General features: G+C 40.9%; 2 protein-coding genes across 2 annotated transcripts; one reads left to right on the top strand and one right to left on the bottom strand.

Moving 5' to 3' along the window:
* Positions 1–2,378: 2,378 nt before the first annotated feature.
* LOC120445442 (selenoprotein BthD) lies at positions 2,379–3,139 on the bottom strand. Its single transcript, XM_039625876.1, has one exon. It carries the CDS (start codon positions 2,953–2,955, stop codon positions 2,515–2,517), a length of 441 nt encoding a protein of 146 aa, XP_039481810.1. The 5' UTR covers positions 2,956–3,139; the 3' UTR covers positions 2,379–2,514.
* A 1,423-nt stretch (positions 3,140–4,562) lies between these two features.
* Positions 4,563–5,135, top strand: LOC120445927. Its single transcript, XM_039626587.2, has one exon. The coding sequence runs from the start codon at positions 4,652–4,654 to the stop codon at positions 5,054–5,056; it is 405 nt and encodes a 134-aa protein (XP_039482521.1). The 5' UTR covers positions 4,563–4,651; the 3' UTR covers positions 5,057–5,135.
* The last annotated feature ends 12,534 nt before the right edge of the window (positions 5,136–17,669 follow it).

Genomic DNA, 17,669 nt, shown 5'->3' with positions numbered 1-17,669 from the left:
CGTTTGCGTTGTTGAAAATGCGATCAAAGTGCATTGTGCTATTTGCACCCGTACATCAATGAATACGAATGAAAAATAAATTAACTTTTTAAAACGGATTGAGTGATTGACCTGAATTTCAAAATATGAGTACTGATTCAATTAAGTGTGTTGGGGATAGAATGTTCTCTATCTTAATTAAATGCCTGGAATGGTATTCTCTCTACGTTTTTGTAAGGATTGATCTGTATGACATCCAAGAAAGAAGATAACCAACAAGGGTTTTACAAATTGATTAATGGGGTAAGTTCAAAAATTGCGCATGCAGTGCACAAAAATTGAAAAGGAGAAACGTCTAAGCCAGAAACCAATCACTTATCATTTGTTGCAGCTGGGAAAAGTGTTGCTCACTAATTGAATGTCATGAGGACCATCGACAACGTCAATTTGAAATATTATTAAAATCATTTTACATGCACTCTGCGCTTTTTCCATGCAAAATCTAGGGAGCTGCTGTCCAAGAAGTGCGTAAACAGCATAAAACTCGCCTTCCTTTCATTCTTTCCCCTTTCATATATTTTTTTGTAACTTTTTACACTTCTATTTCAATATTTGCAGTAGAAGCAAAAATGTAAATGACACCAAGTTTATTAAAACAGCGAAAATGGAGTGTCAAGAAAAAAAAAGTGGCGCAAAGCCAGTTGCAGTAAGTGAAATTTGATTTACTGACTAGATTAAAAGGCTTGAATTAGTTTAACTAGTAAGTTCATAGTAATGAAAAAGCTGCATCTATTTGATCCCTTGGACTGAAACACATTGAACTTATCTTTAAGTATGGTAGCGTCTTTAGTTTAAGCTCAAACTTTAAGGGGAACGTGATTCCCGGGCTGTCAAAAATCCTGCAGACTCCTTCGAAGTCTGCATCCTTTTTTTGGCAGCAGCTTCTGCAGCCAGACAGCAACAAAACGCGCCATTTGTGTTAACTATACTGACACTGAAACCGAAAGCCAAAAATGCTAAAACAAAAGAATGTAAGAGAAAGCCAGCCGCCAACAAAGAAAAGCAACTGCAGAGACGCTTCACTTATAATGAAGTTCATTTACTTTGGAGGAAAATGGAAAATAAAAACGGCACACACAAACGATTTAGGTTTATGTTCCGTTGGCTGGCGAAAGGAAAAGCTGGGAGGGGAGCACAGTATAGTACTATAGTACTCCTGCTGCAATGTCTTCACAGCCTTTGCTGTTTGCTATTGTTGTAGCAGTTGCAAGTTGTTGGTTGCAAGATTAATATGCTGCCGTTTTCCACTACTTATGCTGCCTTTCAGGACCTGGCCGGCACGTCCTGTCAGGACTCACACACGGAGCGGTGAGCAGTGAATACTGGTGATGCGCGGATAAAAGACATCTCCAGATATCTTAATTCAATGGATTGAAATGTTCAGTGGCATACTTTTTAGCAGCCAGCAAGTTTTCACCTAACGGTAATTGCATCACTAAATCTTATTAACAGTTATCTATTTAGGACGGAAAAATACAGCGAATTATAAATTTTACAATTGTAACATCATTATTTGATCGTTCATTTAATCGCAGGTATATTTTTATGAACACACACATTTTTGATGCCACTGTAGCTGCGCATCCTTTGACGACTGTTTGTGCCTCCTAGTTAAATGAGTATGCGTGCGCTGCTAGTGTGTGTGTGTGTTTGTGTGTTTGTGTGTGTGTGTGAGTGCACACAATGCGTGTGCTGAAAACTTAAGTCACGAAAGCAGACGCTCTGGCAAAGGCGATCCGTCAGGCAACGAAAATAAAATATATACAACTACTTCAGGGGTAGGGATTTATTGTGCTTTTTGCCCTTGCAATGCAACGCCCCTTGCTGCCTTTAAATGTCCTTCTCCCCTCCCCTCCCCTCCCCACACCAGCTTCCTTGGGCAGACCTCGCCCACTGTGTGCTCACCGAGATGCAATGAAGCCGAAATGCAGCACTCAACTTGAGCTCCTGTCGCTCCTCAAAAGATCCCTGCAACGAGGCGAAAATCTTAACTGGCAACTCCCCGCCAAAAATGAGCAGGAAATAAGGAAACGGGGCGGAGGTCCTTCGGTGCCTCTTGCCATTTTCATTTGCATCTTCTGGCGCTGCCATAACTGCCGCCTGTACGCAGTTACACATCCCGCTCTAGTTCCGCCAAGTGCATTTTCCCTAGGCGCTGAGTTTGTCTTTTCATTAGTTTCGGGGCTTAGTGTTATCTTTGGTGTCTGCCAAGAAACGAAATTCACTCGGCTGCAGATTATTTCGCAGATTAACTAAAAAATTAGCGAGACGATGAAGCCTGACCTTTCGCCGGTCTTTTGAATGCGTATTTTGTAACGCCATGAAACAGAAACTTTGAATGCACTTTACTTTTGGTTGAATAGTTACTTTCCGCTATGAGTGGTTTGCAAATAAGCTCGATGCGAATTTTGGGCAAAAATGAATATTGCAATGCAATATCTTGCACGTGTGTCGGAACAATCTTGTAAATATTTACTAAGTATTATTTGACACATTTTTGATATCCCTCCTCCTGGCTCGACTGCCCTCGTTGTGCCGCAAATTGGTCAGCATCCGGCGATGTGACTCCTTGTGCGGATCCCTCAGTTGGAGGGCGAAACAAACTGGGGTGAGAATGTCGTCCACATGGGGAACCTTCGATGCACTGGGCATCCGCCTCAGCCCAGTCCATACACTTTGGCGGGCCTTGGAGTCATCGGTTGGTTGCGGGGAAACAGCAACCTCAAAGGATCCATCTTGCGGCGGTCCCTTGTCGTTGATCCTTAGCTGGAGCTTAACCCTTGGCTGAATGGCCTTCAGAGCCTCTGCCAGCGAAGAATGGAGATGCAGGGCCCGTTTGCGATAGGTTTGACGATAGCGGCAGTGGTCAATGTAGAGCACCGGCTGCAGTGGATCCAGTGGCCTTTTGTCGGGCATCTCGGGGAGGCACACAGAAACACAGGTAAACACGTAAACAGGTGGAAATCTTGGGCAGACCACAGACCACGGACCACGGACTTCAGCGAACAGCAGTCATTGCAGGATGAGGGAGCGGAATCTGAAGTTCAGAGGTTTGACACAATTCTCCTGGGCAACTCAAAGCCTCCAGCTTATCGGCCAGCAGATAACCTGGTCGATGGAGGGGATATGGGGGCGCCTTCATAAATCAAATAAAAGAGCGTATCTGACAAATAAATCTTCGAGGGCGAAGCAGGCTCGGAAAAAGAACATGCAAATGCGCATGAAATATGCAAAAGCCGCAAGCCTTAAAATAAATACAAAAATTAAATCAACCAACAGAGCTACATATATAGTGGTCTTTAAACAGAGGTAACCAGATAAGCAAAACCCTGAGATAAATGCTTAAAGTACATATTAAACTAAACGAAGTATGATTCCGATGAAATATAAAAGCCAAATACATACTTATGTATAATCAAAATTGCGAAAAGGTGCTTAAAGAAAAAATGCATCCACTTCAAAATGGTGAGTAATTAATTGAAAAGTTGAAAAAAAATTCGAAATTTGCGAGTAATTACTGTACGTCTAGTATATTGTCCAGTTTTTGCTGACATTTTGACCTGCGGCGACGTGAAAAAAGAAAACGAAGAGCTTTTTTCTGCAAAATTTACCAGGCAAAAGAGTAGAGAGCAGAGCATCGCCAACGCACAGGCACTGCCAAATAGAATACTGTGCACAGAAGGGAAGCCAAATGAAAAAAGGAAAATGTATATTTTAATAAACCGAACACAAAGCAGCGTAGGAAAAGTCGAGCGCCTCATTTCCCACCCACTGAGGCACCGAGTGTCGAGCCAGCGGCAAGGTTAGCCAGTTCATTCATTCGGTCTTATTCACAGTTATTGAAAGTAGAGCAGCGCGCTGCCTCTCGAATAATATGGAAATAAATAAAAGTAAGTCCCGGCCACATGATAGTCACCAAGGGTTAGAGGTCGAAACGTGAGCCACCGACCCACAGCCGATGACAGTTGACAGTTGACAGACGACGTCGACGACGACTACAACGGCTACGAATCCGAATCCGAACTCGAATCCCGCCACAAATCCCAGGGAAAATATATTCACCGAACCTTGGGGTTTGGGTCTACTGGCTGGGATCTTGGATATGGCTGTTCGGCTCCCTCTGATTGGATCAACATGCTTAGTTTGTGTTGGCAAAATACCCAACAAATAGTCAAGGGAATGCCATCGACATTCGCTTTAAGTTGCTCAGGTAGTTTATCGCAAACATTTGCCTTTGCCTTTCAATTTTGGGCTTAGTGAATGTCAAGAAATTTAAAACTCAAGATTGATGGTAGCTTTCTCGAATTATTTCTAAAGGGGTTTCAGCAAGGGTCAAATGGGGCTATTTAATAAAAGCTCACTCATTATTAGTACTATAAAGCCAGCCCCCCATTTCAGTCAAAGCCATCTGCTTAATCTAAAAGTTTGCTTATATTTCTTTTGAGTATGTGTTTTATAGTGCTGTCAATACTGACCGTATTAAGAAATAAATATATGCAAGAGAAAGAGAAAAGCGAACGTTCAACATATTACAAGGCACCAACTGTCATTGCTAAATACATCGACATAGGAAGTAAGATTTATTTTGTACTTCTAAAAATACTGAGGCGAAATGAATTGGTTCAATAATTTATGCGATGAAAGCCGCTTAAAGTTTTTCCCCAATCTCCCAACACTCAAAGCTAAGCGTAAATACGGAGTGGACCTGATGAGCGCAGATGAGTGCTATAGTTTTATAAAGAAAAACCTGAAGGCTAGAAACGTTGCCGAAGAAGAATTGTTATGGAAAGTACCCATACTTCTCGTGTGCTTGGGCTGCATAATAGTCATACTGTGTGCTTTTTGCTTCACATTTCAGTGCTTGATAGCGAAGGTAAAGTCCGCCAAAATGCCAAAGCATTTCGACTTTGACATATGTGAAGTTGGAAAATCACACAATCAACCACCAATCCACAAGGCCAGTCAAAGTGATCACCCAACGAAGAAAGGAAAAACGTGCTGTACTTGTTTAAAATGAAATATAGTTTGAAGCTATGTGAATTGATTTTGAATATGTATGTACTTATTAAAGGAGAGTAAAGGAGGATGCAACATCATTTGTGTAAGAATTACTTGTTAAGTTAAAAAGATCTGAATATGTTTTTGCCTCACCAAAATTAATAAAATATTTCCTTTATTGGCATTAGTTTACCTGTAAAGTCGGCGATAAATGTCTGATTTTTTCAGCTGCCCCACTCATTATGATAATTGTGCCCTTTCGGCCAGGAGGCCCAAAGTGAGCAAAGTGGCAAAGTGGCAAAGTGAGCAACTTTCCGCTCGTCAGCCGGACTTATAGATGGTCGAGTAATCTGGCCAGTGGCCTCGCCCCATTTGTCAATGTTCGTCGTGCTGCAACTCCTGCAATTGCCACAGGGCTGTGGCATGGCCTTCGACCTTCAGCTTTACTTATTCAGTTTCGGGTCGGATTTTCACTGGCCCCTGCTTTTTTCCAGCTTTCCACAAATTGGCCAATGCGTTGGTTCGGGCAGCCAGAAGTTGCCGGGGATTAAAAAACGCTTTGCATGCCAGCGGCAAATAGAGTGGGCGTAGAATGGGTGGGGAGTGGGGCGGGAATTGAACTAGGGCGGTGGTTCAAATGAAATGCGTATAAGAATTTGTGAAAATTATTTTCGCCACCCGGCTGGCCGAAGCTTGATTAAATTTCTGAGCAAACGAGTCCGGCGGGCATAAAACGAATCCGCATCATTTATAAAATATTCTCCAAATAAATGAGTTTCCATTGATACACAAACATAGATGGCCGCTCGCTCATCGGGGGATTTCCCCAGCGTACCCGAATATATACACTCGTATATAAATATATATACTCTCCAATTTAGTCTTGGTTGTATTTTATTTATTTCAATTATGAAAAGTTTCCGCCCCCGGCATGTTGCCCGAAAAAATGCCCATAGAATAAAAGGAAGGAAAAGCGAAAAGCAAAGTCGCAAATGGGATTTTTTCCTTTAAATTCACTTTAGTCCTCCCTCTAGTATCTGCTTTTATATTTCGCTCGCATTTTATTTCTGCGGACGTGGGGTAAACAAACATTAACTGCTCAATTGTTTTCAACGCGCTGCTTTGTCCTGAATTGATGAGCTTTAAATTGTTCGGCCATCGCCTCCCGCCACCTGCTTCATAATAATCCCCACTTCGCCCGGTTTTATTGCCCCACCCCACCCGACCCCCCCCCCCCCTCTCCATTGTCGCAATTTATTCATAATCAAGAGTATTAGCCTAATTGGCATGTCAGGCGAGCCACCCAAGGCGTTTATTTAGTTTTATAGGCGTTCTTAAACTTGTATTCCCTTGGAACGTTTTCTCTCAACTCATGTGCATCAGCAAAGGCTCGAGAAAATAAATAAGCAATACTAATCATATCCCTAAATATGCGGACTATTTTGTATTAAAAAATGTTGAAAACTAAACATTAAAAAAACCAAATTGTTAGATGCACGATTTTTATAACAAACGGAATATGTACGGATTTATTAATAGATAAAGTTAAATATATTTCTCAAACCGATTCAGATAGGAAAAGTCTATTGTGGGAACTTCACTTGCAGTATTTTTTAATGGTTTTTGCCCAGTAACCAGAACAATGTATTCCATTAGCCTCTGTTATATTTGCTTGGGGCTTTTGCACTCGTTGTCTTCAACAGGTAAACCGTTTTTCGCTTTATTTTCCGTCTGCTGCCTTGTATTCATAATTAAATATTTTCCTTTCAATTTTCATAAAACTTTAAGTGCCTGGCATTCCCCTTTTTTGCCGCCTCGTTGTTATTGTTAAAGAGTTTTGTTTATCTTTAATTAGCAGTTTGGTCAAGACTTCGCGTGAGAGTGGGCTGACTTAATGGCCAATTGTAATGGCCGGGGAATGGCTTTGAGTTAGGGAGATATGTACATATCTGGTTCTGATATGATTAAGTGCCTAATTATTGCATGGAATTATCGCACAGATGCAGCCATTATAAGTTAACGTCTGGCCAGCGGGTTTTATTGCTTGCGGTCAATCACTGACCCAGCCAAACCACAAGCTCAATAGAATTTTACTTTGGCTTCAGGTCAAGCCCTCCACCAACAACTGAGGTCAGCATTTTGCGGACGGAAGGAAATTCGGAACACGTTCGCCAAAACTATGAAACTATGTATTCCTGTCGGTTGTGTGTGATTAATGGCAAAACTATTTGCACTTCAATGTGGAAAGTAATGGAAGAAACATTTTAAAATTGCATGTATCAACAAGTAGGGCGAATAAATTGACTTTCGCTTCAGGCAATAATGTGCAGCCACATTCCGCCCAAACAATTACAATAAATATTATTAAGCGTAGAGCAAAGTTTGCGCATGAATCCGGTTAACATCCGATTTGGGCCACAGTTGATGTTGACCTGCCATGGTTTTCGTGGCAGTTCCATCGTTTTATTAGTTTGCTACTCGGTCTCATCTTGTTTTTCTGCCGTATTTTCCCTCGCCTTTGGCAGATGCGTCATTGTTTGCCAGCGCCCTAGTGATTTTAGTTTGAATTTTACGTGCCCCTCAAAGTCATTATGGGCACGCACACAGTGGGGACAGCCACAGCGCCGCGCCCACACACTACCACATAGATTTTGGTTCCATCTTGTTAAGGTATTCATGCACTTCATTAGGAGCCCCGTGTCGTGTATCTGCGTATCTGCGTATCTGCGTATCTATTGGGTTGCACGTAGCATTCTGTTGGCTGCCTGCTGGCGTATGTAGCTGTGTGCGGTTGTCGCCTGGGACACTGATGTTTACCGCTCGGCAAAGTCGTTTTAATTAAAGTTTGTGCAGGCATTGAAATTGTGTACCATTACACTTTTATGCATATTCAGCTGAGTGCGACAGTGATGGCACTCTTTATAAATATGAAGAAGTTGGAATAGGAGTAAACAAATTACTAATACGATTGGGTTCAGCCGGTTCAGAAAGTACGATCGTAATTCTGAAAATATAATTTAATACTAAGTAGATCGACCGCGAATAATGTAAAATAAAATATATTTAACAATAATTGTTTTCAAAATGACCTCAATTTCAGAAAATGTAGATGTACTAGCAACTAAGAAAAAGAGTCATACAGTACTCAATGATTGACATATAATATTTCTTTTGAAACTTTTATTAATAAAATATGTTTCGAAATACATATGTATAAACTGTAGTGTTGTCGAAAATTCCTATCAACGTGCTATTTGCTGTGATTATGCAACGCAAGTATATGTTACCCGAAGAATCGAGTGTGAGTGCCATCGAGTTCAAACCACAAAGTTTCGGTCGTTCGTGGATGTTGTGTTGCTGTTATCGGTTTTACCTACCGAGAAATTAGTTGTATAGTTTCGCTACGCATTAAGCCGATTAAAAGTTTTCCTATCAACAGTATTGTAATTGCAACAAGTTGCTTAAATTTCATTTTTTGAGCGAGGCGAGAATGCTAAATGAAGTAAGGGCAATGTGAATGCATTTCTGATGCCGAAAGACTTCTCAATGAGTCGCCCAACACCAAATTACCACAACTAATCCTTGCTGTAACAGAAATAGTATTCTCCGGGTTAAAGGTCATTCTAAATGTATGCAACAAATAAAATAACTGAATGTCTAAACTAAGAAAAACCTGATGTAAAGTAATCTTTTCAATATGCTTAAGAGTTTTGTTTTGTAAATAAATTCAATTTTACAGGTACACAATTTCTTAAATCAGAAATGCAGCGTAGCTATAATTACACATTTTTGGATTTACATAAAATATCAATTAAGCTTGTACACCATTTAGCTTAATCCTGTAGAAACTCTTACATTTTTGCTCAGCGGCTGCAGCAATTGTTTTATTTTGCCAGACACTTTTCAGCTGCTATGGGTTTCCCTAGGCGACTGTTCTCGACATTGTCGAATTTCCAGAAAACTTCTTGACTTAAAGTTGAAGGTAATCTTCTTTACTCAAATCAATGGAAAAAAATACTCAGCATGAAATGCGGCTGACCGCAGCAACCGAACAAAAGTGTTTAAAATTCGGCACGAAAACAATTGGCGGAAAAATGTCAAAAACCAAAACCATAATGGCTGTGGAGGGGGGAATGGTGGGGTTTTTGCAGTTTGCAGTTTGCAGCTTGCATTTATGCCGGTTCGACGGCCCCTGGCATTGGTAATAACCCCAAGTAAATTCCAATTCAGGAAATGCACAGAAACGCATAAATTCACCCACGCACACAAGCGCAGAACAGAACAAACGACGAGAATTTGCAATTGCATTATAATTTGTTGTTGGCCAGACGGCGCGCTATTGTTGCATGTTGCACTTGCCCAGAAAAGTATGCAACATGCCGATGACAAAAGCCTGTGTCCTGCGTGTGTGCCTGCACATTGGCTTGCTGCTGTTTTTGGCTTTTGGGCTGCTCTGCGATGGCATTATTAATGCATAACTCTGGCTGCTGTGGCACCGGGGAATTCCCGCACTCACTGCCGCTGCCATTGCCACACCCCCTTTTTACCTCCCTGTGTTAATTAGCCCGTTGCTGTTTGGACAGCCCTGCAGGCAAAGAGCTGATATATGCCCCAAAAGTTCCACTCACGAAAGCACTGAAGAAGTGTAATTAAGGCCATCGGCGATTGAGATACGAATGATTCGCTGTAAATACGCACTGTACGGTCATTTGGGATTGCAGGACGTAGTCTATGACTTCTACTGAGAAAACTCAAGGTCATCTATATAGTGACAAAATCGATCCGTGCAAGTTTCATATGAGCCCAACTTACTACGTAAAAAGGTAAATTTAATGCCTAATTTGGATATTGTGGCACTGCTTTAAGTCTAGTGCTTTTAAGAGCTCAGTTCTTCGGCTTTCTCTTTCCCTAACATCCTTTTCTAGTCCTTGCCAACACACAAACGCACATATACACATGCCGCTTCCGTGGAACGTGCCGGAGTAATTGTGTTTGTGGGACAGGCGCGGAGCATAAAAGTGCAATTTATATGCTCAAATGACTTTATGATGCAACCCGGCAACGCAAATCCTGGTGAAAAACCAGTAGCAAAGTGTTGAACGACAACATCAGCCGCAACAACAAGGCGAGCTCCGAGCACGTGAATTGTTTACATGTGATAGAGATTAATCCGTCAACACAAAAAGTGGTAGCTGCCACAAGAAGATGGCGACGAAGCTGGAGTCAAGTCCTCTCAACAAGAGGTCCTGGGAATTTTAAGAACTGAGCGGAGCACAGAGAAGCGCCCCGAAGAAAACTCAATTAAAGGCTTTCACGCTTACCCTTAATTATGGCTATAGTAAAGAAAAACCTAATCATCAACCCCGCCGACAACTTTATATAAGCTTTTTTCACCCACATTAACTTCTCGTATTTTTCTGTTTGGCACATGCAAATGTTGGCATGCAGTTGGGGCTCATCATAAACACAAGCTCTGCGGCTCTAAGGTCCTTGGGTGCAACTGTGCGTCTTCACCTTTAATTCTATTGTTTTGTTGAGATACTTTAACTTTAAGTGCGGTTGGTTTGTACAACGTTTTTACTTAAATTTATTTAACTTACATTTGGATGACTTAACTATGTTATGTGTAATGTTAATAAAAAATAACTTTGAGAATAATTGAAAATAATTTATAAGGTACTAAATGTGACTTATGGTTCAATTTGTACCGTGCTTTAAATATAAGTTTCATCATTATTTTATCACTTCATTTTAAAAGGGTATACAATAGGTTAGCAAACCGAATCAGCTTTACTCGCTTCTTGTTTAAACTTTTATATTTTTTTTCAGCTGCGGTAGTTCAACTTTACATGGATTTTCCTTTTTCAGTTTTATTAGTTGAAGCTGCGAGTTTCAAAGCAGTAAAATTACAGTGTTTTTTCTAAGCCGGCTTATGCATATGTGAAAGATATGTAAATTCTAGACGAATGCACAGAGGTTCAGTAGTAGTTGGGAGACGATTTTTCCTGCTATCCATGAATATTCAGTTTGAGTTAAAATGAACTGGCAGAGTGCTTTAAAACAAAGCCAAACGTAATATTTTAAAGAGATGGTTTGAGGACAGAACTAGGCCCACGAACGATTTAACCGCATAATTTGCAATGACAAACGAGGTCGCTCCGAGTGCGCACAATTACACAGACATCGCTGAGGAAAAAAAGGGGAACTAGTTCTGTATTTAAGTTCTAACAATATAAAGGTCCGTAACAGGTTTTTAATAATAGGTTTTTTTGACAATATCAACGAATTATTTAACATTAAAGTAGTTACAAATATAAATGTATTTTAAAACTCTTGGATAAAATTAAGAGTAGATTCATTACAACTTCCCTACCTACATTATAAAGTAATGGAAAATTTTTAAAGGTTTTTTTTTTGAGTGAGCTGAAGAGTGACAGAGTGTGGTTGAGGCCGACCTTTGGACAACCGCCCAACAAGCGGCGACGGATGAACCTCTTGTCCTTGTGTCCACGGAGGAAACACAAGCTCACAGATGCCGACGCAGACAAATGACAGGCAAGACACAGTGAGTCGCAAAAGTACGCCTCTTGTCCGGGGACTTGAGCTAGTTAACCCGCAGATAGGGGGCGCAGGGCGATTTGCGGTGGGCGTGTCCCAGGGGTCACAACCTTAGTTATGTGACCTGTGAGCACAATCAACACGAGCAGTGAGCATTATATTCACAATCAATATGCGCAATTGAACGCGCATGATTGTTGTGATTTGTAATGCTCTGCTGCACAGCAGGTATCCTGCCTCTAGTATCCTTAGTCCTTAGTCATCAGAATGGAAAAATTCCAGTTCACTCCAATTATTTCAAGCCAGTTGACGACTATAAATGCCTATTTACAGTAGGTGTGCGCTAACCATGTGTGATCTGCTTGGTTTTTGACTAATTTGGTATTTGGTTTATTAAGGCTTTGTTCGGCATAAAATATAGTGAAGAGACGCTCAACATTGTATCAATTTGTAATCATTGAATAAATTTAACAGGTTCTTGGTATATTTTTAAACGGAGATAACGTAAACTCTATAATTATTATAGCTCCTTCCTGTTAACACTTTCCCAAAAATGTTTCGACGTGGCAATCAACGAGCAGGAACAATGTAACAATATTTCATCCAATGGCTTAACCCTTGCCCTTTCATCGCCTACGCGGCATCCTCGAAATTCGTTATCCATGAACTGCAAGCCGTCAAGAGTGTCAACAAAATGTTTCGAGTACGCTGCTCATGATAAATGATGCCAGCTCGAGTAGCGTTTCCACTGCTCCTGGCAGACTACTCGCCGTTTAATCTGCACGTCAGCAAACTTCTGACAAGTTACATATCACAGGACTCAGAACACAGGGCAACAGTTGGTTCAGGTTCAGCAGGAAGGCAAACGAGCAGCCTGGCTTGAGCTTAAAGTTGCGGAGCTAAAACTATATGTTTGCCCAGCTGGATGCTAATTCTGAAGCCTAAAATGTAATTGAACGGAGAACGACAACATATGCACGATGTTGGAAATGGCCAGAAGACCAGAAGAGGCCAAGAGGTCAGCCATTCACTTGAGCCCCGATCTTGATGGCCAAAAGAGTTTGGCCAGGCCAATACAAAAAGGACTAGGGCTCTCAAAGTTTTAACTTTTGGCCGCAGTGTAGCTTGCGGCACAGCACACACACAGAGTGAAGCCCTGAATGGTGTTTTTTATTAGATTTGCCGTCAGTCGGGAGGCTCTGGAGCCTTAACCGGAATTTATCAAATTTTACGCAAGTAGCTTTTGGGTTTTTCGTTTTTCTCCTCGCAATTGGATGAGTTGGGTTGAGTTGGGTTGGTAAAGTAAATATGCCTTTGTGTTAACTAAGCTGAAAATACAAAAGGGTGTAGGGGATAGCCCAGTGACGTTGCGGGAATGCACTTCCGCACTTCCGAATTTCGAGTGCCAATCTAGACGAGGTCGACAACGACGGCTGCACACATAATGCAACCCAAACACACAGAATATATATTCACCAGGCACCTCGATGACGTGAAAAGTAGCAAAGCAGTCGGCAAATTTTAACGAAAGTTCTCCGGCACACGCTCCGCAAGAACATGAAACATAATGCCGAAAATAAAGTTGTTGAATATAGCATTATGTATGTATATGTTGTTTTCAGTTTAATGATAATATCAACGTGGAAATACTATTGTATTTATTACTATTTATTTAAAGTATTTATTTAGTGTTTCCTTAAAAACAAGAACTTCATTTCTTTGTATAGTCAATGGTACATGTGGCACAAATGATTATGTTCCGCTTCATTTCTTATCGTACTGCTCACATTATTAATCTTTCAATGGAAGCAAAATTGCGCGAGGATACACAAAATCTTTCTCCACTGTAACATTGCGGCATGCACCCCTCAACTGCCAATAGAATGCACCAGTCAGCTCCAGGATCAAATACCAACCTTTCCGGAAACCCCATACTCGCCGTACTCGCCACCCTTGGCCGCACTTGGGTTGCAAAAATATTTTTCTATAATAGTTTTTGGAGTATCAAACTCGGCAGCTAATGCGAAAAGTTTGCTACAAAGATTGCAACAAAAGCCGTGGCCAGAATGCAGAAGGTCGAGAGTGCACGAGAATGCAATTGGGGGAGTTTCCCTTTTGAGCAGGGGCGTGGAATTTGGGGGGTTAATGACGAGTTCTTTTTCCATTCGGCCCGGCCGAAAGTGCCAGCAACTTTGTGGCGAAGCAACTGATTTGCATACCTTTAGATGCTAAAAGCTTTTTGCCGCGCCACCCAAACATACAAACACACAAACACGCTCGAGGACACCTGTTGGCAATGGGAAAACGCCTTCGGGGCCGTTGCGTTATTCAAATGCCTTGCCAAATGTCAAATGTGCAATTCATTTAAAGGGAGAGAGCGTGGAGCGAACATGGCAAGCGAAATGGTGTGCTAAAAGGAAAAGTTTTCGTTCTCCACTTTGGCACTATTAAAGTGCAACAAATAATTTGATATGCAGCCAGATGGGGCAAAGTTGCAACATTTATTTAGTTAGTTAAGCGTGTGCATCGCGTCCTTCTTATTTATTTGCCCCTCCCTCCCTCCCTCCCTTCCGCCCTTCCCCCATCCATCCCATGACTCGCATCGCATTCTCGTAAATCAGTAAAATTTATTGCTAGAGCTACAGCAAAAGGCGCGCACATGTTGTCCAATTTAATGTTTGTGCAATTTTTCGCCGGAATTTTACAAAACATATTTCAGTTTAGTTTGCGCTCACGTTTGCCTCAATGCAATTTATTTGCAAATCTAACGCGCAGAGATAGTGCAGATAGAAAACAAATGAAATTGTTGTAAGTCGAAATTATAAATTGAGATGCAATGTCACACGGGAAGAAAGAGGTCATCCAAACAGAGATTTATTAAGATGAAAGGAAGTCGCTGCTTAAAACATTGTCAAAAGTTTTTTATTGCTACTATTGGTGCAATTTAACAATAAACAATACCTCGACTATCCGATACCCGTTACACGCAATCCTGTGAGCGAGTTGAAGATATGCAAGTAACGAAGCGAGTCTTTTCGAGAGTGCACAGAAACTCCACTTAGCCGATAATATAAAAGGTACTCTTCGAGTACAGACAGGTATTCAAATTGCAATATCAATAATAAAAGTCATTTGAAATTAAATTATTCATGTTGACATTATAATTTTGTTGAGTGTATAAAACAATTTGCAACATTTTCAATTGGAAATGCCAATGGGATGTGTGTAAACAATACGTAGCGAGCTTGATTTAATTTGATTTTTAATAACAAATCAACAAAATTAAATGGGAATACAAATTATTATACGTAGCTAAGTTGTTTAGTGAACAAAGAATTAAAATAAATTGCCGTGATTAGAATGCTACCATCGAAATCCCAGACATTTAAAACTTTGCCATGCACTTCCCCTTTTTGGGGAAAAATCAGAAAACTTTCTTCAACTTTTCTTGTCGAGCCCTTTCAATTTGTCCCCCAACACACGTCTAAATTATAACACCATTTGGGTAATTACACTTTTTGAGTGTTTTAGCTTTGCCGAAAACGTGAAACGGATATTTCCAACTTCGGTGCACTCCCCCTTTAGGAAATGTTTTCGGCGACAAAACAAATTAAAACTCCATAAAAGTGGATACATATTTTATGCTGTTGCTGTTGCTGCTGGTACTGGTGCTGGTGCCGCCCATTGTTATTGTTATTATGCTCGTTATTTGAACAAATGTTTTTGCAATATAAAGCCTGGCGGTGGAACATTTCGTGTGTGCCTTCCGACGATGCCTGGGCAAAGTTAATGTAGCAGCTAAAACGAAATCTAATAAAATAACGACAGCACCAGCCACTAATAATGCCAAAAGCGCTGGATAAAGGGAACCGGTGCAGGAATGGCCAAACAAGTGTTAAAATGTTTTCAAATTAGTTTTCGCCTATGGAACAAACGCCAGAAATAGCAGCAGCAGCTAAAACGCAACTGTGGCTCATTTTGCGCCGGAATCCTTTTGGATGCGCCGCTATCCTTCCTCCTTGTGGGATAGGTGTCTCTGTCTATTCCAGTGTAACAGAACTAATTAAATTCGTTATTAATTTATTGCCGTATTCTCTACAGTTGTTGCCTGACTGTCGTTAACCCATTCTCGTATGTGTTGACTTTAAAAAGCAAGTGGGAATAATGTGGCCATGGCAAAACAAGTGGAATTTAGAAAAAGGTTTAACATGCCTTTTGTTCTACGGGCTACAATATTTTTAATAAATTGTAAGCCAGAGCTATTAACTTATGTATGCGTCATTTGGTCAAATGATGTACAAATATGTACAAATAAATGTTCAGTACCTTATTTTTAATAAGGGAATCGCATTGGCAGCTGAATAACTGAAATACTAATTAGTTGTTCAAGTTTGAGTTTCTCTTTTTTCTACCCTTTACTCCTAAAGTAACTTGAAATATTAGATTCGTTGAAAAAGGTTTGCCCTATTAGGTATATATATCACAAAAACATTATGTTCACGCCCACAAATAACAACAACTACTGTGACGCCCACAATTTTGAAAAATGTGGCGGATTTATTACTTTTCTTGCGTTAAATTTATCCCCCTCGCATTTCCAATAGCGTATCTACTAGTCGAGGAACTATAGCGCTTAATTAACCAAAATTTTGTTCATCCTTTTTAGCGGGTTTTTGGTGGAAAAACCTTAACGAAGATAAACTTATGGATTCCTACCGCAACGCAACGCAGAGTCCAAAGGGCGCAAAGGAGTTATTCCTAAAAACAATCAAATACAAGCAGAGCAGTTCAACAAGCTGTAAGTAATCAGTTGGCCAGACGAAGGGATTCACCGAGTAGTTGGGTGGATAGGATGGAGGAGGAGCCACAATTTAGCATTTACCTGCTGCGTTTATTTCCGTTTCCGTTCGGTAACTGCGGTAACTGCTTCTTATTGATTTCTGCTTCTGCTGCGGCTGCGGCTGCTGCTCTTGCTGCTGCTACTGCTACTGCTGCCTTTTCCCACCGAAAATGCTCCTGCCACTTTCTGCAGCACATGTTGTGCGAATTGAAATAGTTATGACAGGCCACGTGGCGTATGCGCAACGAGCGACGCAAAAATTACCATATAAATGGATTACAGCATGTGGAGGCAGGGGGGTTGGAAATAGAGTGCGGCGGATAGGATGCAAAAAAAAGGAGAAATATCACCGAGCAAAGCGCCGCAAACGTTTTTCCAATTTGCCAAACGGAAATCATTTTCTTATTAAAGTTGCAGCCCGTTTGCAGGCGAACTGAGGCAGCAGCCTCAACTACCAATAACCAGCGTCATCATCGTCGACAGTTTTGTGGCTGATTAGCTCTGAGACTCTTTGCCACATTAGCGCCACTTTTACTGTCAACTCAAAAGGAATTATGACCCTGGCAGCCGGAACCGGCAAGTTTTCCCAGCGAGCTGCGGAAATTGCACACTAAATGACAAGCCAAGTATTTATGATTATTCCTTTTGCTCAAAGGATTGGAAGGCGAAGGAGTAAACTCTTCGCTGGCAAGGACAGGATCATGAAATATTAGTTGAGTGGGAAATACTCTCTCTTGGATGGCTATAAGTCTAAATAGTCTAAAAACCAAATGTCAGTAATTATATATGCATTAAATCGACTTGATTCGGAAATACATGGTTGTGAGCTGTACGCCTTAAATTGCCATTAGCTGCGATTTATCTAGAATTATAGGAATACAGATCAAGTAAAAAGCTAAATAATCTCGAAAAAATACGGTACATTTATAGAATGGTATTAGATTTTTCACAGATTTGAATTAATTGCTTTATAAATGCAAAGGCCTGAAACTATTGCAGAAAACAGCTCATGATTCCCTCTCCGTTTTTATTAAAGCCACTTGGAATAAAATTCTTTCAATTAAATGTAGTTAAAGAAGCAAACACACACACACACACACACACACACAAATTAAGGCCGGCACGTACTCTTAATGACTTGGCCAAGTGCAGTTGTAGCAGCAGCATATATTGAACTAAAACAGCAACAACAGAGCCAGTTCGGCGGGGAAAATAGGAAAATGGTGGGGAAATG

Source organism: Drosophila santomea, chromosome 2R (assembly GCF_016746245.2).
Source record: "Drosophila santomea strain STO CAGO 1482 chromosome 2R, Prin_Dsan_1.1, whole genome shotgun sequence".
NCBI classification, from domain to species: Eukaryota; Metazoa; Arthropoda; class Insecta; order Diptera; family Drosophilidae; genus Drosophila; species Drosophila santomea.
Note: the sequence above shows the minus strand (reverse complement) of the source record. Positions and strands in the feature narration are given on the sequence as shown.

What these genes read in the sequence shown, in the direction of transcription:
- LOC120445442 (XM_039625876.1), bottom strand. Translation starts at nt 2,955, where the DNA reads ATGCCCGACAAAAGGCCACTGGATCCACTGCAGCCGGTGCTCTACATT.
- LOC120445927 (XM_039626587.2), top strand. Translation starts at nt 4,652, where the DNA reads ATGAATTGGTTCAATAATTTATGCGATGAAAGCCGCTTAAAGTTTTTC.